At 31.5% G+C, this 27,511-nt stretch overlaps 1 protein-coding gene across 2 annotated transcripts in view; it reads left to right on the top strand.

Annotated features, from left to right (window-relative positions):
- The window catches only part of CSMD1 (CUB and Sushi multiple domains 1), a 2,624,761-nt gene that overhangs the window by 2,495,129 nt on the left and 102,121 nt on the right, over positions 1-27,511 (top strand). For both annotated transcript variants that reach the window (XM_056823354.1, XM_007476228.3), the window contains exons 52-54: positions 9,389-9,562; positions 24,625-24,798; positions 26,376-26,549. In XM_056823354.1, the coding sequence (XP_056679332.1) occupies positions 9,389-9,562; positions 24,625-24,798; positions 26,376-26,549 (522 nt within the window). The remainder of the gene's footprint in view (positions 1-9,388; positions 9,563-24,624; positions 24,799-26,375; positions 26,550-27,511) is intronic.

The following is a 27,511-nucleotide window of genomic DNA, read 5'->3' as shown; positions in this document are numbered from 1 at the left end:
TTGTTTTATTCACTTTCTGCACCTAGAACACCACTTAGTTCACATTAAGTGGTTAATAATGGCTTTTTAAAAACAGCAACAATGACAACATACATATATATTATGTCTGCATTAATTAAGAAGCTAATCAGTGGAAGAATTACATAGGAAGTGGACTGAAGTTCAAATCCCAGCTTTGCCACTTAATAACTGTGTGATCTTACATATGACATTTAAACAGTTTTTAGTTTTATGATTTTTTATATTAAAATATTTATAGGTTACCCCATTTTGTAAGAGATTTTTTTTAATAGCGACCTAGTTATTACTACAATAATCTTATTTGAAAATGCTTGTAACATTTCATATCGGTAGCATTCCTCACTTTTCTATTAATAATGTCTACTACTCCCTTGAAATTAAAAAAGGAAAGGAGAATTCTTGCAACAAATATGTTTAGTCAAACAAAACAAATTCTCTCATTGACTATATTACATATATATATATATACATATATATATTTATAATTCCACACTCTAAATCTGCCACTTCTCTGTAATGGATAATATGTTTTATCATCAGTCCTCTAGAATCATGAATAGCAAGACATAATCTTGATGGACTTCAGTTTCCTTATCTGTAAAACGAGGGTATTAGAACAGATATCCTTTAAGGACTTTCCAAATCAATGACAGTATAATATTATATACAGATATGACCTACAGTAGTAGAAACCTCTGTCTTAGCCTAAAACAATACCCAGATTTTTGTCTTGAATTTCTAATTTTATAGTCCTGAAAGAAAATGTAAGTCACAGAATGATTTCTAAAATAAAGAAACAACTTTGAATGTTAAGGAATTCAGGAAAATGGGAAATAAACACACACAACCTTCGATTTCCATCGTATATATTATAATTCTATGTTATAAGAAACTCAAAATATATTACAGTCAAGGAAGTGATATCTCTTCTAGAGATAGGATGGAAACAAAACCTGGTGAAAGTCTGGAAAAGTACCTGAAAGATATTTGGGAACTACCTGCAAATAGAGACCATGAATGAATATAGAATTCACTTTGATTAGGACAGGAAAAGTGAAATCATTAAAACTTCCAATAATTTAGGGGAGAAGAAAAAAATAAAAAAATATTCTTGATACGTTTAAAAAAAGTTATTCTTCTTGGATGTCATTTTCAAATACATAGTCATTTCCAAATCAGTCCTATGATACTCATTGTTAATTGTACAAACACACACACACACACACACACATCCACACAAGTCTATAGTCTCTTTACCCAGCTGCTTAAGAGTTTGATAAAACAGCCAATTTTTATAAGCCAGCAAACTTTATTCATATTATTAGGAAACAAACTAGAAAATAATATTGTTTCTGGGGTATTTTATCCATTAGACTACGGGGAAAGATACAAAAACATAATTAGTTTATTGTCAGAATATCATTAAGCATGTGCAGACACATCTAAGGGGGGGAATGTAAGTCTCATTCTGATCCTTTGCTATTGTTTTTTAACATAACAACTTTAGTACTCAAGTTTCAAAACAGGATCCAATTATCTTAAATACAACCTACAATTATACCATAAAATATCACAGTTCAGTGTGAGGTTCTTGTTATAGTTAAGAAAAGTCTTAATTAAAAGTTCATAATAAATAGTATAAATCTAGATTTTATTTGAATTCATTGACATTTGGCTTTGGGAGACATTACAACATTATTATGAATACACTTAAAATAAATTACAGTAACAGTTCAGCATCCCCAGCAGATATAAAAATAAAGGGTTTATATACATACATACATACATATATAAGTATGATATAAACAAATATATATTATAATTAGACTTATTTAACTCTTACCTTCTGTCTTAACTCTAAAACAAAAAGGTAAGGTCTGGGCAAACAGGGTTAAGTGATTTGTGCAGGATCCCAGAGCTAGGAAGGTCTGATGCCATATTTGAATCCACTTCTTCCCAAACCCAGGCCAGGTATTCTATCCATTGCACAACCTAGCTGTCCCACAGGATTTCAATCTGATGAATTGTGATCTGCTTGTCTCCTAGCATTTGGGGAATGACGATCTTTAGGTTTTCTGGAATAGAACTCAGTCTCCTAAAGATTACATATCTTTTACTTAATTTTACTGAAATCAACCATTGTGTTATATAATTTTCTGGTGAATGAAGGACCATTCATAGAAGTATTTTAGATATAAATTAGACATTTAAAAATATGATGCTTAAATTATCTAGATTGATGAATATATCAAAATAGCAAGAAAACAGAATAAATTTCTTCTTTAATGTGATCAAATGTAATTCTTTTTGAATAATTTTTCATTTCATTCATTAACATCATCATCATCTTCAGCATCATCATAATCACCACCATTGTCATTTTCATCTTCTCCAGCATCAAACATTATCATCAAATGATTAATGCCTGCTGAATTATGCTTTGACTTTACTCTCAAGTATCAAAATGAAATGGTTAGTATCTGCAGCCAGTCAAGTGAAAAAAATTCCCAGATTTGTTTCACTCAACAAGAAATATGCAAACTGCTATGACATTTATGAGAGTATAGTAGAGGCTTTAAATTTTGTATTGGACCTTGGATTTATCTAATTGAATATTAAAATAGCATTTAACTGATTAAAATGCTAATGAACATATAACAATATGAACAATAACTGGGAAGAATGTTGGGTTAAATTGTCACCCTTTCAGCCTCATTCTGCTTATGCTACCTGCCTCTGAATACTTCTGAAACATGCTACTGTCTTGGTTCTATATCCTTATGTCCATTTTGATGTAAATTTAACAAACCGCAGTATAACTGAAATTTGTGGCAAACCATAGTATAATTATAACACGAATACTACACTTCTGCTTGTCAAATATCAATAAAGATATGCTAGAGCTAGGAAAGTTCAAAGTAAATCAGTTACATAATTAAGTAGGAATAAAGTGATAGGGGACAGTCTGAGTGAGTTAATCTGAATTTAACACCAGATGTCTTCCTATAGCCTCTCGCTCTGGGTAGATGTTTAAGAGTGGCTGCCAGGATGAGTGTAACCCCTATCCCAATCAACAATTGTATGCTGATAAATTCCTACCCATATTCTTTAAAGATTAGATCATCTAAGCCATAAAGCAAAAGGGAGTCAGGAATCCATAAAATTATACTATCTAGTCTTCCATACTGACCAATCTCAGACTTTTGCTTCCTGACCTCTGTGTATGTCAATGGCATGACAATCTTCATCAATCTTGCTTGGAATCTTAAAGTCAATTCATTTTTTTTCTCCATAGTTCCTTTTTTGATGAATTTTGAAACAATGGAGAAAAGATACATTATACCTCTTTGTTGTTTTAAGGTTTAAATATAACTTTAAAATTTCTGAAACAAATATTATTTGATGCCTCCTAGCCCCACAAGAAATCTGAAACAATGTTGTCAATAAAATAATGGGTATTTATTTCTGGGAGAAATTTGTGGTCAGTGAAGTAGATTTGAGTTTTCCAAAAGTTTTTCATTCTCATAGAACTGTTTACTTATTCTGGTTTACTTTTTAGCCCTATTCATTTTCCATTAGTAGAGTCTGCACATGTGTGTGTGTGTGTGTGTGTGTGTGTGTGTGTGTGTGTGTGTGTAATTATATACCATATGCATATTGATGACTGAGTTCTAAAAGGTAATCACTCTAAAAGACAACTCACAATGTAGACAATACCCAAATAGGCACAATTGTTAGTGTTCTTTCAGTCACATTTTTCATTATTAATAAGCTCCAACATTTATTTGTCTCTACCTTTCAGATCTTTACCTTCTTGAAATATCTTATTAATTGATTTCTTCTCACCTCTATATACCCAGTTGTATTCTTTCCTATCATCTCTTTAGTACCTTGCTACTTCCATAATAGCTTGTGAAAATATAATGTTGATTACAATGTGATATGTACAATACCCGTCATGGTGAAAAAATTGGTACAAAACTTATTTTTGTTTTTATTTTATTATCCTATTTTTATCCTCCAATATTTTTTTCGCCTGAATTTACTTAATTGAAAAACCAAGTTTTCTTTGAACTTCTTTTGTCTTCTACTGCTCATTTCCATTTGGTAAGGTATTGCTACACTAAGTTTCTTAGCATCTTCTACAATATTTTACACATAAGTTTACATTTTAAATTCATGTCATGCTTGGCTGCCATTTTATTCCACCTAATCAATTAAGTCAAAAATTTTCAGAATAAATTTAGAAACTTTAGGTAGTATTGTTGTGACAAATAATTTATATCAGATATATTTCATAAAATCATTGTATTCCATATTTTTCATCTATCTATACATAATACTTTTTCAAATAATTTATCTAGCTAGTGCCAAGATGGAGTTCTAATCAACTAATTTTTTTCTTTCTTTTTTTCTGATTACCTTGATTTTTTTCCCTAACAACTTCAGTGCTCTTATTTCATATAGACAGCTGAGGCAGTATTTACTCATCATTCTCAGAATGTTAAAATGTAATCATCTGCTTTTTTTTAGTGACATTATTGATGCTCATTTTCTGCATTACTTCCTGATTATTTTCTTGAAAAATACAATCATAAATTCTATGTATTAAGATTTTTAAGTCTTTTATTTTTCATTTAAAAATTTATTGGTAATTTATAATATTTCTCAGTTCCATGATCTAGTCACATCTTTGTTTTGAATTCACCTAAAACTGAAATCTCTCTTGATTCATTTGAGACAGTCATTTTAAATCTTCTCTAAATTTCTCTACTTTATCTGTTGCCACACATTTTGGGGAGAAAGTTGCAAATATTTTGATAATGTCCTTTTTGTTGTTACTTATGAATACTATAATATATAATGGTCAGATTCTAAAGAAATGATATTTCTTTGTGCTTTATATTATATAATAAAACTTATTCCACAAATTCCTTTACCTCTCCAAGAAAAACATGGTAGTCATCTTTCTATTAAGCCTCAACTTTTTTCTTTCTTTTGATTTTGTTTTTAGTGAGAATATCAAGACTTATACTACTAAATTACTCTAGTTCTTGGATATATTTAAATACATATGGATAAACAAGGATATATTTAGAGTTTCAATGGTTATATTAACAGCTCATAAGGTAACAAATCCTCTAAAACTTTAGTACTTATTACCCTCTATTCCCTTTTCTACCACAATATTAAAATCACTTAAAAATAGACTATATAAGAAAAAAATAAAAATAATGACCACATTTTTTCATTCAACAATACAGTAAAAATAACATATGCTTTAAGAAAACTGGACAAAGGATAGAGCCCCAAATTGAGATTTTATAATGAAATACCAAATGACAAGGAGGTTGAGGAACATACATTTAAAACAGTTAATAACTGATAAAATAAAATAACTAGGGTTCAGCAAAAGCAAGCTTCAAAGGGAATATATGTATATATTATGTTATATTACTCTCTCAAAAGTCTTAACTATTAAGTGAAACTAGAAGTTGGTTCTTTGAAAATATTCACAAAATTGATGCATATTTTTCCAAATTAATTAAGAAGTGAGAAGGCAATTAAATTATCAAATAAAAATGTACCATATAGGATTATGACAAACTCAGAAGAAATAAATGTATCATAACCAAATATTCATTGCTATATGACAATAAACCTAAGAATTCTAATTATTAGCTACAAAAACATATAAAATACTTAAATTAATCAAGCATGGAATAAATGTCATACATAATCTAATATCACAAAAAAATTAAACTGGTTGTAATGGAATTACAAAAGGAGTCAGGTGTGAGTCAACTGGTCTAGATGGATTTATAAGTGAATTTTATCCATTTTTTAAAAGATGCCTACAATATGCAAATTAGTCTCAAATAATAAAGAAATAAAACACTATTTTAAACTTCTTCTTAAGACACATATTTGTAATATTTAACCTGGGTAATAAAGAAGCAAAGAAAGTTATGAAACAAAATAATTCTTGATGAGAAAATCCAGAAAAAGTCAGAGTGAATCCCCTTAACAGTCAAATTCAGCATAGGGATACAAACAGAGTGGTCTGCAGATACTCAGGATTGCCAGCTAGAAGCATGTTTCATTATGGGGAACACTGCAGTCTCTAGGGAGAGGGTGTGCACCAGGGAAGGTGGATGTCTCAGGCTCATACTGGGCCATCCACATGTCCACACTGGGTCACTATTACAGGGACAGGTTCAAACTGGCAGATATTGTTCTCACTATCTAGTCCCAGCTTGCATATTACAGAGGATTACATTAATCCTGTTCACACATAAACCTTCAGAATTAAAGATAATCAAATTTACCTTTACTATAATTTGAAATACTCTAGTCCTTATGTAGCTAAGACTTTACCTTCATTAACCCAACTAAGAAAGATTAATATAATCTCTTATTAATTTTTGGTTCAAATTTTCTTTGTTAATTAGCTCACATACATGTTTTATATTTATCTTAACAGATAGTTAAAATGTTCATCTAAAATAATTTTTGCATTGTTATTATTATTAATTATTCTACCAATTTTTCTAGAACAGGGAATTCTTTTCTAGGCTTTAAAATATTTTCTTATCTATCAAATATTTGGTTATGTTTGGTATTTTCTATTCTTGTTCTGATGATCTACCTTTCTACATACAGTCTTAACTAGCATCTAAGAGTTTTGATATTTACCAATGTGTACTACTGTGTAATATATTTTCAGGTCTGAAAGTGTTATTAGCTCTATTCTTACATTTAAAAAATGATTGCTTTTGATATTCTAGGGTCCTTTGTTCATCAACATCAGTATTATAATTTTATATAACTTTATACTGGACATATAACACTAAATCTATAAATTAATTTTGGTTATATTTATTAAAATAAATGATCTAGCAATTAGCTCTGAATATTACTACAGTCATTAAAGTGTATTTCTTTAAGGGATAGTTTGCAATTGTATTCTCACATTTAATGTATTTTTTGTAGATTTAACATGCAAATATTTTATTTATCTGTTAGTTATTTTGAATGGGATTTTCATTTTTATTATCACATAACTTTGCTTTGTATATATACAAATATATTATTATAGTGTATGTTTTATATATACTATTAATTTTATGAGTTCATTTTATAGACTGTAGCTTAATTGAATGTCTCAATTATTTTCTTTTGCTGATTTTGTAGTATTTCCTTAACAAAACATCCCATTTCCAACAGATATAATTTTGTCTTCTTTTTGTCTATCCTTGCGCTTTTACTTAATTCATTTTATTTTTTTAATATCTAGAAATATGTCAAAGATAGTAAAGAAGAGGGGCATTATTGCCTTTTTCCTGTATTTATTAAGAAAGTGTATATTGTTTTCCTCATGGAATGAGTTATCTTTTAGTTTTAGTCAGTTTTATTTACTATATTAAAAATAACTCAATATCTCTGTAAATGATAAGTGATTGATATAATGACTTGAAACATTTTTCTGCATCTATTAAAATAATAGTCTATTTTAGGATTGTGTGTTTTTGTTTTTAATGTGACCATGTTGGTTGTTTTTCTAATGCTGATTCATTTTTGTATCCCTGGAATATATCCAACTTGATCACAGTAAAAGATTTTTAGATATATTGCAGTAACATATTAGGCAGAATTCTATTTAAAATTTTTGAATTCATCCATCTAGTCTTATTTCTCATCTCCTGAACATCAAGCTTTCCTCAATGGTTTATGGCCATGCATATTTCTGTTTTATTTCTGCTTCTGTCTTATTTATTTTATCTAGAATTACTTCCTATCTATCAACCTATCTGAATTCCACCCATTTTTCAATGCTCAGGTTAAGTTCTAAACATTCTGTGAAGCCTCCCTTACATAATGAAACCTTCAATGTTATCCTCCTTTGAAACAGTTCAGCATTTAATTATATAGAATTTTCTCTTATTCACCATTTTTATTATATCTTTCACTATTTAGAATTTTGTTCTATTTTTTCCAAGGTAGATCATGACTTTTCTAAGTTGGGGACCATTTAATGCACTTGTTCTTGAGAACCAATGAGGAAACTATGACATGTACAAACATTCAAACATTTATTATTTTTTCATCATTGATTAATCAATTATATTTTGTTTTCATATTTCTTCCCCATGATTCAGCTACAACAAATTCAATTGACTTCTAATATAATCTGGGCCTGTAAACTAAGACAGATTTCTGCTATGTCTTTTTGCTTCTTTCTTGACAGGGCACCAAAAACAGAACACTAAAGTATTAGGGGAAAAAATGCTATCTGTTCTATCTTGAAACACAGTGGATGAAATAAGACTAATCAAAGTTTATAAAATAACAAAAAATACCAACTACAGACTTGTTTACTTAACCCCAGATTTCTGAATAAGGAAAACTTTTTATGCTTAGGACAAAAGAAAGTACTAATTCACAGAGTAGTTAGCAAATACATGATACTCAGCCTAAAAAAGGAGTCTATTTTGAATCTAAAACAATAAAGGTGGAAAGAACTCTAAATGGGAATCAGATAACTTTTGTCCTATTCCCACATAATAACTATATGAGCACTGGTAAATCAGCAGGGGCTTCATTTCATCCACAAAATGATGATTATATCTGCTTTGTCCATCTCTCAGGGTTATTCTAGGATTCAAATTATACAACTGCTGTGAAAATGATGTTCCCTATAATGTGTGAAACAAAAAGAAAAGGTATAAAGCATGCATTCAGAAACTTATGGATGATCAGTTAAATGTCTACTCTAGAATGTGTCAAACACTCTAGCAGGGACCAGGGATGTAATGGCAAAAATGAAGCCCTTGCCTTCTGGGAGCTTACATTTTTTTTCTGCAGGAAAATGACATGTTCACAGATGAGTAGAAACAAAATGTAGATGGTATTCGAAAAGTCTTAGTGTAATTTTTGAAACTTTAATACCTTGAAACTCTTAAAATTCTGAAGAACTATATACACAAATATGACTACATGTTTATAAAAATGTATTTATATATGTATATAAAATTGTATATAAATATATTTGTGGAGGGTAAAGGGAAGGTATTAGGAACTGGACAATTAAAAGGTTTTTTTTTTTTAAACAAATCCAGAAATATATGAGTATATTCCTTACAGTTGATGTATTCATACTTTAATTTGCATAGACAAACCCTGTTTTCTTATAAAAATATTCCTTATTGCTATTTTCTCAATCAGAATGCTAGGCTGGATGGACCACTCATCTGACTATATATAACAATCATTGTCTCTGATTCTTGAATCAAAAATAGAGACGTTCAATTAATTTAAATGTAAGAATATTGTGATGATGACAACATATTAATTTTTTTTCCTTTAGTCATCTCATGTGGAGGTCTGTCCTTTCCACCAAATGGTAATAAGATTGGAACATTAACTATATATGGAGCAACAGCCATATTTACTTGCAACACAGGATACACTCTTGTTGGTTCCCATGTCAGAGAATGCTTAGCAAATGGACTTTGGAGTGGCATGGAAACTCGATGTCTAGGTAAGTAGATTCAACAATTTTTACTTTTTGGTTCTTTAAATTAAATTTTAAAAGAGACCACTACCAAATTGAGAACATTAGTCATTCTAAATGTCTAAACTAGACATTCTCATTCTAAAAATCGTGTCTCATAATACACCTATATCTGGTTTAAATTTATTTTCCCCCAGTTCACAATACGACTTCACCTTTGAACTTCTAAATCAATTTTTATTTGAGGAATAAGTGAAAGTGATATGGTCTAAGAGTCTTAAAGGACCATTTTTTCCAGAGAGTTGAGACAATATACTAGGATTTCGATTGTGATTATAACAAAAATCATTAGTTTTCTTTTCCTGTTTTATTTCCAATTCAATCACATTTCCTCTATTTTTAACATGTGAAATAGATAGAAAATTAGTTCATCAACTTGAAAAAATATGAATACAAATATTTAGAACTAGATGGGATATCCATTTTTTTCTCCACTCTCTTCATTTTACAAATTCAGAACTGTGTCCCAGAGTGGGCAAGTAATTTGGAAATGTCACATACTTACCAAGTAATCAAATTTGGCACTGAATTTAGGTCTTCTAATCTTAGATTCAGATACTAGTGGGACTAAAGAGATATTTGAGCCTCTTGATTTCTGAGATTCTCTAATATATGCTCTTTAGGTTTCTATATAATTTATGTGAGGGTAGCATTAATAGAAATCATATATTACCTATTAGTTAATAAATGATCAAGCCAAAATTTAATCTCTAGACCACTGATTACACTTTAATAATGTATTATGGTTGTTATTTTTTTCTACTTTGTTAGGAAGCATATAGTTTTATATAACTATTTTGTAGTTATAATCTGGATTTTATGTGATGGAATTCTAGATCTCACTTTTGATATCATTTGGACTATTTGTAATATTTCAGCATTTGGAAATTATATTCACTCTTATCCATTATATTGTTAATCTGTAGTTTACAAGATGTCATTGATATATGGAGTACATTTTCCCTCAAAAATACAATTTCTTCTTTATTAGACTTTTTTATAGTATTTGAGCTAAAATTTCATTTTCAGTACTATAATGACCCACAGGATGATGAATATCTTCATAAATATATCATTGAGACCACCATGTCAGAAATGGCAAGCTGAACAGTTCTGAATAATCTTGTTCCAAGAACTTATTTTTCTCTTCTTCTACAAAATATAAGGTCTTTTTAAACTTTTTTTTCTTTGTCTGCATGGCATATGTTTCTTCTCCTTAGTGATATAAAGAAAAATTTAATACTCATAAAAGATGAACAAAATTAGAAGCAAAGATAAGGCCTGCTTGTGAAGCTTATGTTTAACATAAAATATATTATGTCAGACAGAATAGTCATATCAACCTCATTTAACGTCTTATAAATGTTTTTAGAGCCCTTGCTTTGTTTTATTGTATTTATCACTATTATTTTCTTATCTCCCTAGAAAAATAAGACCCTATTAGGTTTTCAAATTCTTGAGAGTTGAAAACAGGGAGGTGGTTACCAGCTTGAATTAGAGCCAGGACACCCAGATTTAGGTTCTAGTTTTATCCGTTAATACCTATGGACAAGTAACTGATTACCCATTAATCTTAGGGGGGTTTTGTCATCTGTAAAATAGGGATTTTAAACAGTACTAAAAGTTTCTACTTCATAGGGCTAAAGGAGAAATGTTTCCTGAAAGCACTATATCAATGTAATTTACTATTATCTTAAACCATAGTTTCCTTAGCATAGGACAAGCATTATGCACATGACAGTTTTTTTAAATAATGACTATTAAATGAGTGAATGAATAACATAGAAATGTAGAAGTGATATCATCATTTAGAAAAAATATAGCATAGAATTAAAATAATTTTCTTTCCTTGTGAACCTAAGAATCTACATTGCTAAAGGAGTAAAATGTTATTTATTCATTTATTTAACAAATATTTTTGAGTTCCTGCTGTATTTAAAGCATGGTTATAGGAATGTTTTTTTTTTTCTGTACTTCACACACACAAAAAAACCTTTATCTCTCAACTCCAGACATTTCACTGGCTATCTTTTATACCTGAAATTCTCTCTCTTCTCATTTCCATCTTGTGACATGCCTGGCTTCCATCAAGTCCCACTTAAAAATCCTATCTTCTACAGGACAATTTAAGGTGTCCCTTATTTCTAGAATATTCCAGTTGCTGATTGTTTCCAATTTACCCTGTATATAACTTGTGTATACATGATTAATTAGATATTGTCTCCTCCATTAGACTATAAACTTCTTGGGAACAGGAACTGACAATCCTTTTATACTGTCTTTGTATCTTTTTTGGCATAATGCATGGTTCATTACAGGCACCAAAAATACTTTTTTTTAACTATCAGAGATGCAAGGATTAATAAACCAGTGTCCCTGTTCTCTAGGATTGTAAGTCTAGTTTGACTGATTGATGACATAGCAATATGATACCTGTTGTTTTTTAGTTTGTATTTTTAGTCATGTCCCACTCCTCCTGAGTCTTTTTGGGATTTTCTTGGCAAAGATGCTATAGTGGTTTACCACTCCCTTCTCTAGCTCATTTTGCAGATGAGAAACTGAGTAAAACATAATTAAGTGACTTTTCTAACTAGAGCTAGTAAGTATATGAGGCCAGATATGACCTAAGGAAGATGAAGTCTTCCTGACTGGTCCCTACCCTCTATTCACTGCACCATCTCACTCCCTTCATGTAATACCTAGAGAGCTGTAGAGAAGATGATACTAAAATGACATGTATCTGGAACTTTTTCAATGACTAAACTTAAAGGATCAATATCAATTTGGAGGGAGTCCTCTAATGGTGCATTCTTTGGTCCCATACTCTTCATCATTTTTATAAATTATCCAACCATATTTTATATAATATACAAAAATGTAACTGGAAAGAGAACTACAATATTGGATGAAAGGTTTAGAATTTGAAAAAAGATTTCAACAAACCAGAAAATTGAATTACATATTATTAGATGCAATATAACATTTGTTTTAAAATTTAATTTAGTTTTTCATTTAAAAACATCTCATTTCTCTTCTTCTTAGCACCCTACATAATAAAAGAATAAAGAATACCAAAACCTTTGTAACAAATCTAGGGAGTAATAATGATAACACCACCACCAAACTGGACTCATGCAAAAAATCTGTCTCATTAAGCAGCTTTAGTTTATCACCTTTGTGGATAGCGTACTTCATTATTGATCTTCTAAATTATAGCTAGGTATTGCAATGATCAGCATAATGGAAATAAATTTTCATTTAGGTAAATGTCTTTCACATAGTCCAAAACCACTATCACATACATGCATAATATGGAAAAGTATTGCAAGATAATCATTTGGAAAAAAAAAGATCCTGCTAATTTAGTAAGTTGTTGGTTTACTTTGAGTCATCATTATACTCTTCCAGGACAAAAGGACAATTACTTCTCAAATATTATCTTTACTAACTAAGGTTTACAGTTCTTTTTAACCCCAGCATGATTGAACTACATTAGAACATTGTCTTCAGCTCTGGACCTCATATTCTGGGATGTTTATTGATTACTTGAATATATTCAAAGCAAAGCAATTGGGATGGTAGGATTTATGACTATGCCACATAAGGATAAAAACTGAAGATGTTTAACCTAGATGATAGAAAACATAGGGAAAGGGCATGCTTTCAAGTAGCATTATGTGGGAAAAGATTAGGTTTGTTCTACTTGACCCAAAAGGACACTTTGAATTAGAGAGATTCAGATTTCACTTCAGTATAAGAAAAGGTATCAAAATCTTTCTAGTCCACCACTAGTTGGAGGTTTTCTGAGCAATAATAAATATGGTAAGAGAATATTCACTTTAGTTTGAACCTGATTCATAGAAGGAAGCAAAGACTTCAATCAGCAAAGAACCTATATTTACATCACCTTAAAGTGTGGGGTAATTGTTTTGCCCTATAGAATATACTTTGTTCTCTGCTCATCATAACCATGTGTGCCTAACTCCTTCCCCCATGTATGTCGGATTGGTTTTTACTAAAAAAGTATTAAAAATCTTCTAGACATGATTAGTCAGAGAACAATAAGCTCAAGCTGTAGATATCACTTTCTGGTAAATTGAATACAAAAAGGCCATACAGAGCTCCAGGAGCTCTTCAAAGTTTGATTGGTGGAAAACAATGATTGGCACATGCAAGCGAGCTTTGCTCAGTTGAATCCACTGCCCTCAATGCATATCTTTTTTGAATATCCTTCTCTTAGTATGGCTAAATAAATCTACTTTTGTTCATTTTTGAATGACTTGTGGATATCTCTTTTTGTTCCAATTTTATGTATAAATTACCAGGAAATTGTTTTGAATCAGGCCTGGCTCAGAATAGCGTGTATATATTAGCCAATGTCATTGCAAACTTCAAATTATATGAAAAAGTCCTTTAAGAAAATAGTAATAGTTATATGCAAAACTGCTTCATTTTCTATGCATTGACAGTCATATGAATCAATATTTGCACTTCTGAACAGGCAAGATCTTTGAAGACACATGTACACATGTATGAACATGTATATCATTCGCAAGGTCTGGCTGAACTAGGATTCGAACCTGTTTTCTGACTCCAAGTTCAGGTCTCCTTCTTTATTGATTTGCTGACCCTTTACTGGAAACCACCCAAAAATGCTTTTGTATTCAATCGGAGGGTCCTTTGGCTCAAACTCTGGCCATTCTATCTCTATGGTTTTTAAAAAAAACATTCATGGCAAATAAGTGACAGGTTTACCATCATAGCAGTTTCCATCAACATCCCAGTAAATTAAATAAGCTGCCCCTCTCACTCCATTAATAAATAAATAACATTTACATACACCACATACTTAGAAGTGAAAGGGTTGAAATTAAAACTCATGTTTTGGTTTGTCTTTTTTTATTCCCATTCTAGGAGTTATTTGCATTATTCCAAACTGCCTCAAACTCTTCTGTGTTATCACATTTTTTTTTCATTCCTTTGGTGGAAAGGAAAATATAGTCATGGACCTTGCTTAAAAGATGGACTCAGTTGGCTTTTGTTGTCACATATTTGGCAGCTGACAGCACTCTTCCCCTCAATGTGGTTGTTAATTGCCACCACTAGGTAGCAAAACTCTTATGGCATTGTGAGAGAAATTGGACTTTCAAACATTATTCTCCTAAAATAGTCTTCACCTTGTCATTATAGGATAAAAAAGAGCTGCATACTCTATCAATTTAATACATAAGTCATGGGTATAGGTATGCGGATGAAAATATAATCATTTGTGTTTAAAGCAGTAACCAACCCTTTTAGTGATTTGCTTTGTACAAACATGAGGCAAAGGCATCTTGAATTTAGTTTCTAATTATTAGCACATAGGTTTTAAAATTGTCGATTGAATTTTTGTTCTTCAGATGACCCCATTCTTGGCCTGAGGACAGTATTATTGCTCAAAAAGAAATACTCCATTTCTGATTTCCCTGCTAGCACATATATGTTTACAACTTCTATTATTCTGTTCCCAGTGATAAATACTGAAAATCACAACAAAAAAGAAACAAAATATTTGCTTTATAGATTTTTTAAAAATATGATTCCATTGAGATACATAAATATCCTGAATACAAAGACTACAATGAAAATGTGAACTTAGACCAGGCAGCTTCACACCTCCAAGAAACATCATAAAATATTGGTACAAATTACTTTAGACCCAGCTCTATCATCTTACCTGGGTAAAACTGGGCAAATCACTTCCCTTCCTGGTATGCAATTTCTTCATCTGAAAAAATAGTCCTTTGAACTAGAAAACCAGCTCCCTTTTTCTGCCTAAGGCCAGACCATTTTTCCATTTTTCCAGGCTTAGGAATTATCTTTGACTTTTTACCCTCCCTCATTTCACTTTAATCATTTACCAAATCTTGACCTTTCTACCTTTTCTAACTGTTCACCTTTTCTCTACTCATATAGTTGCCACTATTGCAGGGCCTTGTTACTTGTCATCTATATTATTTCAGTGGTTTCTTATTTGGTCTTCTTGCCTATAGACTTTCACTAATTCAATCTATTTTACACACTGCTCTCAATTATTTTTTCCCTTCATATATACCTTCATATAAGATATGACAATGTGCCTCCCATTTTTATTCACTTCTAATGGCTTTCCTATTTCCTCTTCCTATCCAACTTCTCTGTTCTTTTTCACTGGCATCTTAAATTCCTAGAATGCACTCCCTCTTTACTTTCATCTCAGAGAGTTCTCTCTTTTTTTTTAAAAGACACAGCATAAACCTTAAAATGTGGATAATTTGGTATTCCTTGCCTATTTTACAGGAACATTTTGAAGAATAAATGAGAGTATATGAATGAGAATGTTGTGAATTATTAATTTATATGCAAATGTAAGATATGCAAAGCATTCAATCAGAAAACATTTAGTAAGTGCCTTCTACAATCCAGGAAATGTACTAGGTGTTGGCTATATAAAAACATTTACACTTTCCATTAACTCTAATGTCCAGTTACATAGGCTCATTGCATTTATTTGAATAAAACAGTCCAGATCTTCTATCTGTGCCTTTGCAATGGTTGGTTCCTATGCCAAGAATGCTCTGCCCTTTGACCTTTGCCTCTTTGTTTCCTGAATTTTTAAAAATCTAGCTCACTTCTCACCTTGAAAAAAATTTTCCTTATTACCCCATCTGCTAGGACCCTTCTATCTTCAATTACCTTCTATCTGCTCTGTATATACCTCATATACCTAGTTATTTGCATATCTCCTCCAATAGAATGCAAATACATTAAATTCACAGTCTATTTGTTTTCCTTTCTTTGTTTATTAGATTTAGCATAGTTCTTGGCACATAAGTGCTTGTTGATTAACTAAATGTCAAAAGTTAAATATTTACCATGTTCAAAATATATGCTTTCTATTAGGAGAGTCAGTATACATATTTCAATGAAAATAACAAAAACAAGGTAAGTTGTATTTGCACTAAAATAAATTTTTTAGATTATACACATTTCTTGGTTTTATATTTTTAAAAGATAAATAACATGATTTTTTTATATTGCATTATAATATAATAAAGGAAGTCTATATATGGTCAGTGTCTAATTTAGAATCATTATTAAGACCATGATATAAAGAGTCATTTTAAAAAGCTGCCAATACTTAGTCTAGGACAGAGAATTGAATAGAATGCACTAGTTGTATACAAATATTTTAAAGATTGTAATGCAGAGAAGGCCTAACCTTACTACTGTACATATTTCACAGGTTTTTTTTTAAAACAAAATATGATAATATCTTTAAAATACTTTATAAATCTTAAAATGTTACATAAATGCCACCAGCCTGGTGCAGATATGTATCACTTTAAAAATGAACTATCACAATATTACTGATTGCTTTGCCTGCCACAAGTCTCTCCCCATTCCAGGCCATCTTCCATTCAGATGTCAAAGTAAACAAAGGTCGTATGGGTCATCCCTCGAACTCCAGTCACCCCCTATCACCTTCAGGATCAAATATAAAATTGTTTATTTGGAATTCAAAGATCTTAACAGTCTGGCTCCTTCTTACCTTTCCAGGCTTCATATATACTTTACTACCTCTGCATACTCTTTGATCCAAGGACAAGTCATCTCCTGACTGAGTATATTTACTGGGTATCTTCCATAACTTAGAGGGCCCTGCCTTCTCCTCTTTGCCTTCTGGCTTCCATCAGGTCCCAGATAAAATTCCATCTGTGGATTATTTACAAATTCTCCTCTATATACTTTGTTTGTACTTAGATATTTATATGCTATCTCTTCCATTAACTCCTTTTTTCTACTTTTATTAGCATCCCCAGTTTTAGCACAGGGTCTAATACATAGTAGGCAATCAATAAATGTTTATTGATTTCTTTTTTCTTCTCTCCTCCTCCTCCTGTTCCTCCTTCTATAATGATATTGATATTCTGTTTGGTATTGGAGGTGAATGGTGAATGGAAGCTATAGAATAGCATTTTTAGGACACCATAAGGAAAAAAAAAGTCAAAATTTCTATACATTAGAGTGGTCCTCAAGTAGAATACGTTGCCTCTGTGGGAAGCAAGGCCACCATCACTGGGGGTAGAAAAACAGAGATTTGATGGCCCTTGATCAGAGATGCTGCAGTGAATTCCAGAATATTCAGGTTCTAGTTGATTTAGGTGGTCTTTGAGATGACTTCCGACTCCAGGATTCTATAATTCTAATTCTTAATAGGAAGATATTTTTACATTGTGTTTTCTTTAGTTTGCTTTGGTGATAAAAATGATACCTATATGACCTAGTCTCAACTTCAAAAGAACCACCTTTTCTCAAGGTAGTACAGGGTGCTCAAGGTGGCTAGGTGATTCTTTCTATACCATTAGGCATATCACTCCATTGCTCAGTAATACCTACTTTCATCATGGAGACAGTTGAATGTTAATTGTAAGATTGCTATTGAGCTCTAGAAAACTAGAAATAATTCAATTGCTCATTCACCCTTGAACTGCAGAGAAATTCAGCAGTTCCTTTGGCAGTTAAAGATGTATTTTATGAAAAAGTACAATAACAACCTCCTTAATGAATTTTGTACCTAAATTGGTTAGACCGGACAATTACATTAATTTACTATTTTAGTGCCCTGTTTCTCATTTTTTGGCTTCTTGGCTGAGCTATTTTACCAGGTTCAGATTAATAGAAGACCATTAAATCCATTAACTTAAATGATCTGAGAGTAAAATAGGCCACATGCAGTTACTTCTCATTCTGAGATTCTATTTTTTTTTTAATGCAGAAATAGCACAATTCTCTGATTGGCACTTCTCAAGCAGTGCAAGTCCCTTGATTCCTTATATGTGCATATTTTTGTCTTTAGAACTGCCAGTATAAAGAACTTAATGGGCTTTGTTTGAGCCGAAACCAATCAGAGTTAAGTACCCTGGGATACAGGGTCATTGAGTAGTACCCATCAGAGATTTAAGCCCATTTTATGTGAATTAACTTGTTTTTTAGGTTTTGAAACTTGGAAGTTTTGTTTTTTCTCTATTTTTATAATTAATAGATTTGCCTTCCTTTTTGGTTCTGCTCATTCTTAATGGAATTTGCACTAATTGATACCTGTTAACTCATGGAAAATCATTAAATAAGATGTGAATATTGGCTCACTCACTAAAAATATTGTAAAAACAAAGAAAACACAGAAGATTTGAACTTAAATCTGCATACTTCTTTAAAAAATTATCAATTCCTCTATTATACACACATATGTGTGTATGTATGTATATATATATATATATATATATATATATATATATATATAACCTTCTGCAAAAGAATATAAATTTTAAGTGTCATATATACTGGCAACATATTAGATCATTTGAGTGTAAGCTCCTTACAGTTAAGGCCTTTTTTGAAAAACTTTTTTTAAATTTATTTTTAAACCCTTACCTGTGCCAGGGCCTATTTATTTTTAAGATTTTTTTATCTTCATCTCCCAAATGACTTGAATATGGTAAGTGCTTTTAGTTAAATTTTGTTACATGTGTGCTATTTTAATCCATAGAGAATTTTAAAAATTTTCTAAAGATATAGTATATAATTTACATGTAAAGGAGTTTGTCAAGCATCATACATTTGGCTCTCAAAAATAATTCAATGTCTATAATGCAAATGATACCAAAAATATAAGAATGATTCACTTTATCATGTACTTGGATAATTTAATGGTGCCATTATCTTGTTGATGTGGACACCCATTTCATCAGTACAAACAATTTGCAACTGACCTATGACACTTTAGTCTGTTCCATTCTTTTCTATGCCCTTCTACAAATCTTCCTTAGAGAATTATGTCTAATGTTTTGGATGCCTTCCTCAGCATAGATTCTAAGCACTTGGATTATCCTTCTGTTTCTCCTTGCTCTTAATACCTAGTCAGTTCACTTTCTTTTCTTGATCTTATATAAATCATCCTTGGTAATATGCAGCAGTCTTTATCAAACATATACCTTTCCATTACCTTTTGAATGACTTAAAATTCAGGTTGTCCAGAGACAATGATATACCATATTCTATAGCATCACTAGACAAATATTTGTGTTGACCCCGATAAGACGAGTTAGTTGTTTTGGGGTTTTAGTTATTTTTGTTTTGGGGTTTTTTTTGGAGGGGCTTTTGGTCAGAAGCATCTTGGCAACATTGAGAGTGATGTAAAATTTTCTAATTCACCCTAATCTGTCTTCTTCCTCCTCTGAAACTTTTCAACTTCCACTCCTCATAAAGTATTGGAAGTTATTCCAATCTCTCTCTAAATCCCATCTATAATACAAATATTATATTAATATACAGTTTCATCTTTGCATTAAAGAACTATTTAAATTGAAAGGCCTACCTCCATGTGAATTCAACCATGTGATACAATGATTATATCTTTGAAAAAAGCAAACAAAAATTTGGCTGTGCTTTCTCTTCCAAATGATGGAAAGGAAAGTAAGAATCAATTAAATATCTCTCTCTCTCAACCATTAACACTATCATTTCTCTTCCAACTATTAATCATAACTGGTAATCCACTATTCTCCTTTCTCCAGATGTGAATAAATATAAATCTAACATTTTCTCCTGTATGCAGCTTTTTCAATAAGTTAATTTTTATTCAGAAACTTTGATTTCTAGATGTTATCCAAATGTTTGTGGCATTTTAATTTTTATCCTTCATTTATATTTCCCTCCCACCTTCTTTTATGTGTATTTTTTTAAAAATCTGGACCTGAGAACTCCCCAAGTAATCTTATTGGTTTCTTGAAATGCTTCTTCTTTTCTTTTACATTGGAATTGTTTTTTATAATATAAACAGAATTTGTTTTCAAGACCTTTTCATCTCTTGACCCAAATTGACCGAGCTTTTTGGCATAGAATTATACCTTTGTTCTCAAATTACTGTATCCCCTCATATTACCCTTCTTTGCACAAATCTATGGTTAATGTTATGAATTACAAAATAGTCATTTTTTCGTGTTTTACCATCATTTTCATATCACAGTGAGTTCTTTCTTGGTAGTAAAGAATACATTCAGAATTTGTTAGCACTGAGAGCAGTTAGGTAGCTTAGATAGAGTACCAGATCTTGAGTCAGAAGGACCTAGGTTCAAATCTGATCTCAGACACTTCCTAGCTATGTGACCCTGGGCAAGTTCATTTAGCCCCCAATTAGCTAAATCTTACCACTTTTCTATCTTGGAACTTATGATTTTAAGGTAGAAGGGAAAAGTTTTTTTTAAAAGAATTCAATAGCACTTATCATTATTCATCTTGAATGTCTGAGAAATGTGTATTATTAGTAGACACTTCTTTAAAATGTTTCAATGATCAGTGTACTATTTTGACTAAAAAAGACCATTTATAAAAGCTGGCATTCATTTTTCAAAGATTTGTTGAGTAGAGTTACTGTGCTAGGCAATTCTTTCATTCTTCCACCAGATTTATTAAAGGTCACTGCACTTTTTAATTCTAGGTCCATTAAGACAATGGGCAATAGAAGACTTGTTCAGATGAATCACAACAAATATGTGGCCAGTTTTGCTCAAAAGAAAGGAAAAAAATCTTTCCCTGAGAAATAATAAGCATGTGAAATTTTGGGGAAATTTCTAGCTTTCATTGATAATATGATACTTATTTTTTATGATACTTAACAATAATGCTAAAGAAAGTAGGTACATGAAAATTCCTGTAAATTAAATGTTATTGTATTTCCTCTCTTGTGAAAAACTTGTCACAAAGTGGAGAAGGAGAGAAGAAAGGGATGGAGATAAAAAGAGTAAGGGAAAAAAGAATAGAGAAAGAAAACAAAGAGGGAGATAGAAACACCGAGACAAAGATAGAGATAGGGAGACAGAAGACATTTTGGGGTATAAATTAAAAGGAGAGTTAAAGATCTGTGTGTCTTTCAGACTTATCTATTACTTCCCATCCTACAATAGGTTCCTTTTATGATCTTCAGTATGATAAAAATAAACTTTCATTTTGAGTCTATAATATGTAAGATACATGAGATTCAAAGGCAAAATCAAATAATTCCCTGTCCTGAAGGATATGCCATATCCAAAGAAAGATAAATGAAACATATAGAAACAGATTGATATGAAGTAATTTTGAGAACATTAAGAACTGGGAGAGTCAGGAAGACCTTGTTAAAAAAAGATCACACTTATCCTATGCTTCCAAGAAACAAGGGATTTTATGATATAGAAGTGAGGAGAGAGTACATTCTAGAAATGGAGAAGCATGCCTGAAGAAAGGCATAGAGGCAAGAGATATTGCTAGACTGGCTTGCCTAAAAGAGAAAATAAAGAAAAGGAAGGAATATAAAGTAACAGAAGTAAACGAGAGCTAAATTGCTGAAGGCTTTAAATAATAGATTGAGGATTTTATATTTCATGCTAGAGGTAATAAGGGGTCACTGACGACCCTGAGGGATGGGAAAATGATGTCTTCTGCATGTTAAGGCCTCTATTAAACTTGAGGATTAGAGGAAAAGTTTTTTGTTTCTCTTTTAAAAGAACATTAATGACTTCAGAACAGACTACTTGTGAATTCAGAAAACTGATGTGGAATCATGTCTTGTTTCTCTTGGCAGAGAGGTATTAGACTAGAGTTATGAAATGAGGCATACATTTTTAGAAATGGCTCAAGTTGATGTATTTTAGTTAACTATACTAAATTGTTACAAAGGAGGATTTTCTGGGGTGGGAAATAGGGAAAGTGGCATTGGTAAAAGAAAAAGTAAAGAGCATCAAAAAATCTTTATGATTATAGGTTTGACTAGATGATCAATAATGTTCCATCATTCAAGTTCTATCATGATGTGATTCTTTGAATTTATTTTTAAAACCCTGGTAAGGGCTAGGCAGTGGGGGTTAAGTGACTTGCCCAGGGTCACACAGCTAGGAAATACCTGAAGCCAGATATGAACCTTCTCCAAGCCTTGTTCTCAATCCACTGAGCCACTTACCTGTCCCCTCTTTGAGTATTTTGAAAAATTGTTAAGGAGATGCCTCATCTCTTAGTGGTACAAAGGATGGGTACATTGGAGGAATGACAAAATTGAACAAAGTTTATTCAGTAGTTGGAATGGAAAGAATAGATGGATGAAAAACTATTTATGGAGAAAGTTAAGAATTAGCAACTTTGTCAAGTAAGGAAGTCTGACTTGGAATTTTTAAGAATGGGTGGATAAAAGATAAGTTTTTTCAGCATATAACAGAAATTGAGAATTCAAGAGTCATAACTGGGGTCTAGGGATAAAAGGGGGCTGGGAGTAGATCACAATGTATTCATTTTGTGAAAACTATAGAGTTTGAGGTGCTAGTGAAACTCCAGAAGATGTACAAGTTAAAAGAGTTTGTATTATGGAGAATATTTGAAAAACAGTTTATCTCTGTTTTAAATATACTGGCTTGAAGTATATGTATATGTGTATATACATATATGTATAAGTATACTTTTTATTCTTTATTTACATATATAAACCTATATTCATATATACATTTACTTCATATACTTTATTTATAAATATACATTTATAAAGATAATAAATACATATTATAAATATAAATAAATATATAAAAGTAAATATATGTATGTAACACTGTACTTTCTAACAATTAGAGGTGTCCCAAAGCATAATGAGCCATGTCAGTCCCTTTTCAATAGATATTTTCATTCAAAGCTTGATGACCTAGTTAGCAAATTATAGAGTTTTCTTAGATAGATGAGAACAGTGGCAGTGGATAGAGGGCTGCACTTTGAATGAGAGAACCCTAGTCGACATATCACCTCTGACATTAGCTGTATAACTATAGACAATCAAATATAATCACTTTAAATCTCTCTCCCTTAGTTTCTTTGTATTTATTTGGGTTAATAATATCTATAAAATCTGATGGAATTGCTACATTCGAATGAGATTATATGTATAAAGTGTTTTATAACCTTAAAAGTTATTTTTAAAATCAGCTATTTTTATGATAAGGTTGAAATATATGGTCTTTGAAGAAGCTTCCAACTCCCAATTCTTTTTTTTTATTAAAAATTTTAATTAATTAATTAAATTAATTAAATTAATTTAATTAAAATAACTTTTTAAATTAAAAAATACTGTGTATTGGCTCCAAGGCAGAAGAGTGGTAAGGGCTAGGCAATGGGGGTCAAGTGACTTGCCCAGGGTCACATAGCTGGGAAGTGTCTGAGGCCAGATTTGAACCTAGGACCTCCCATCTCTAGGCCTAGCTCTCAATCCACTGAGCTAACCAGCTTCCCCCCTCCCCAACTCCCAATTCTATAGAGCACAGTGAAATATTTTACCTAAGGATAAAATAGATAACTGTGAAAGTCACCAAGAGAAAACAAATCAGTAATACAAAATAGGTATTCGATAGTGTATAACACTTCATTATTTAATCTTTAAGTTTGACTTGACAATTCTACACAGTTTATAAATTAATTAACTCATCTTTTCCCCCTCTCCTATTTAATGAAGTGAAGAACTATCTAATTTTAGGGAATGAACAAATTAGCTCAACCTATCTCATCTATTTCTATAAAGAGACTTTGGTGAGTGAGTGTGTGTGTGTGTGTGTGTTTTCCATCAATTAGTTCATCAACTAGTATTTAGTAGATGCCTCCTGGGTGCAAGACAGTGGGTTACTTCCTAAGGATACAAAGACAAAAAGGAAAGAGTGCCTCAGAAAGAAGCTCACATATTTAAGGAAATTCAAGGTTTCTAGGTATAGAGAAGTACTAAAGAGAAATGGAGTGACTCCTAGTTTGTTACTTCCTAAAATGTAGTGTATGGAGAGAGGCTAGGCTTCCTGCATAGTCTACCTGTGTAGCATTATCCCTGAATATACCACATGACCATACCATAAAATAAGACAAATAATGGATTTAATACTTTAAGGGAGGCAAAGCCAATAATATTCTGTCATTTTCTTTTTTTCTTTTTATTTTCATTTATCTTCTTATAGCTGGTCACTGTGGTTCTCCAGATCCTATTGTAAATGGCCACATTAGTGGAGATGGCTTCAGTTATCGTGACACTGTGGTCTATCAGTGCAATCCTGGATTTAGGCTTGTTGGAACGTCTGTCAGGATATGCCTTCAGGATCACAAGTGGTCTGGACAGACTCCTGTTTGTGTTCGTAAGTAAACTATAACTCAATTCTCATTGGAAAGTTGTTGTTTTTTTTTTAATTTTACAGGCTTTGTTATTCTGTGTTGTGTATATACATGTGTGCTCATAATATATAACATTCAGGAGGCTCCAAAATGAGGTTACTCTCCACAGAGGATTTGTGTAAACACAAAAGAATATTCTCACAAGATGAGAATATTTATAATGAATATGGTCTGCATTGATGTAAGGATTTTCTCATATAGATGTCATCATGAAGTCATAAGTAGTTAATTTTTTTAAAGTGCTCCTAAAACAAAGTATTTAATCATGAAAATAAAATGTTCCTGAATGTTATATAGGCAGGAGAGAGAAGAAGGAATTGGAGACTTGGGAATCTTTGTTTCTCCCTTTTTTGAGAATGATTCTGTAATAAATTGTGTCATTTAGTTCATTTTTAAAGGCATCATCTTAAAATAAGTATGGTGGAAAAAGTCAATTACTTGAATGTAAATTCTCAGTCATTCTCCAGTATATTATCTTTTATAGATTTCATAACTTGTTGGTATGCTTTTTCCCTCTCTTATAATTTGGGTTTTACTTTGTTCCCTATGTCCCATCAAGGCAACAGAGGCTAAAACAAAATGGACAGTTCATAAGTAAAAACCAACTATATTGTCTTAAACCTAGATCAATACTCAAATATTATCCTTTGTTAGACTGTATTCATCCCCCCAAGGTAAACATGAAAATTTTTACCTTTCTAATAGGTTTCTAAACAAAATTAAAACACAGTGAATATGTATGTTTATGTGCATGTTTGTACACAAAATGTAGATATATAGACATATGGTCATATTGTTAGGGCATATAGGTGTGAATTTAACAAGTTCAAAATGTAAGGCTTGAGAGAGAATCATCATATGCCAAGAGAAATGAATAAATTGTGGTTAACTTTAACTGACTAGAATATGATTGTTGAAAAGTGAAATAATCTAAATCTAGGTGTCTTTTTTTTTTGAAATCTTCATTTTTACATCATGAATATTGATAGTTCTCTGAATTCTCCAATGACCTAATATAGAAATAATCAAAAAAAATTATACTTTTAGAAAGAAAATATTATTTTCAATGAATCCTGTAATTCTTAATTTTATATATAAATCATTTTGCAAATTGAGTTTTCAAAGTACCACTATACATTTTCCACATGAGTTGAAAAGAGACATATGACCAGTATAAATGAGCCTCTGTTATAGAATGAACCAAAATGAGCTATAGTTGGAAATATCCAAAATATAATTAACTGTGAAAGAATTTTAAAAGGTCATTATTTGTATTACCCATTCAGTTTAAAGTGAAAACAATTTTGTTATGTATTGGCTCTCCTACCATAAGAAAAAAATGAATCATCAACTGTATACATTTGTCACCTAGTGACAGTTTATCTAAGGTCATAGTGCTAGTAAACATCTGAAGTAGAATTTGAACTCACCTCTTCCTGACTGCAAGTACAGATCCCAGTCAAGTTTATCAAGCTACCTCTCTGATTGACTGAATCATTTGAGTGAGTTGCTATTTCATAGATTATGTGCTCTCCCATAGCAATCACTTGTGGACATCCTGGGAACCCTGCTCATGGATTGACAAATGGCAGTGAATTCAACTTGAATGATGTAGTAAACTTCACCTGTAGCACAGGTTATCTCCTTCAGGGTGCAGCAAGAGCCCAGTGTCGAAGCAATGGCCAGTGGAGCAGCCCTTTACCGACATGCAGAGGTAGGAGGATATCTATTCAAAGGAACATTTTGCTTTTAAAATATAATAGTGATAAATATAAACGGTGACTCCCACTCTGTCAGTTTATGCAATTTAAGATCAAGGTTTTCCTAAATTTTCTTCCACTGTTGTTCATAAGAAATATAGAGCCTGAATATCTTACTTCATTGGAATAGAAAACTTCAGGCTATGAAAACTTTAATATTTCTGTCAGACTCTGCTACTTACCTTAATTGTTTGAAGATGTTGAAATCAAATAGGAATAAAGGAGTACATAAGGATCCCTGAAGGTCACATTATTTACTTAGAAAACCACATATTAGGGGGCAGTTGGTAGCTCAGTGGATTGAAAGCCAGACCTAGAGACTGGAGGTCCTGGGTTCAAATGTAGCCTCAGACACTTCCCAGCTGTGTGACCTTGGGGAAGTCATTTGACCCTCATTGCCTAGCCGATAACACTCTTCTGCCTTGGAACCAATACTCAGTAGTGATTCCAAGACAGAATGTAAGGGTTTAAAAAAAAGAGAGAGAAAATAAAAACACATATTAACATTAGTTGATTTACAATTATTTTTATTTACCTTTGCTAAGTATTTCCCAATTACATTTTAATCTGGTTTAGACCGCTGATAATGGCCAAGAGTTTGGCTCCTTCTACCTCATATATTGAAAGGTGGAGTAATTTGCCTATGTATGGTAACAGGACAATATGTAACAGAAACTTGAATCCCAGTTTTTCTGGCTCTAAAGACAACTCTCTACTACCTCACACTGCTACTCATCATCCGTGGTATATTGATTGCTTTCTTGACATTAAAATCATAATGCATCAATACTTTAGAACGTATTCATTCTTCTGAAATTTACATGATCTAGGGTATAATATTTCTTATTTTAAAAGCCACCTGCCTCTCCTATTTTGTTTAACAGAATAAATAGTAAAAATTTTGATTCAGAAATTG

The sequence above is a fragment of the Monodelphis domestica genome, chromosome 1, assembly GCF_027887165.1.
Source record: "Monodelphis domestica isolate mMonDom1 chromosome 1, mMonDom1.pri, whole genome shotgun sequence".
NCBI lineage: Eukaryota > Metazoa > Chordata > Mammalia > Didelphimorphia > Didelphidae > Monodelphis > Monodelphis domestica.
The sequence above is the reverse complement of the archived record's forward strand: the minus strand, read 5'-3'. Positions and strand labels throughout refer to the sequence as shown.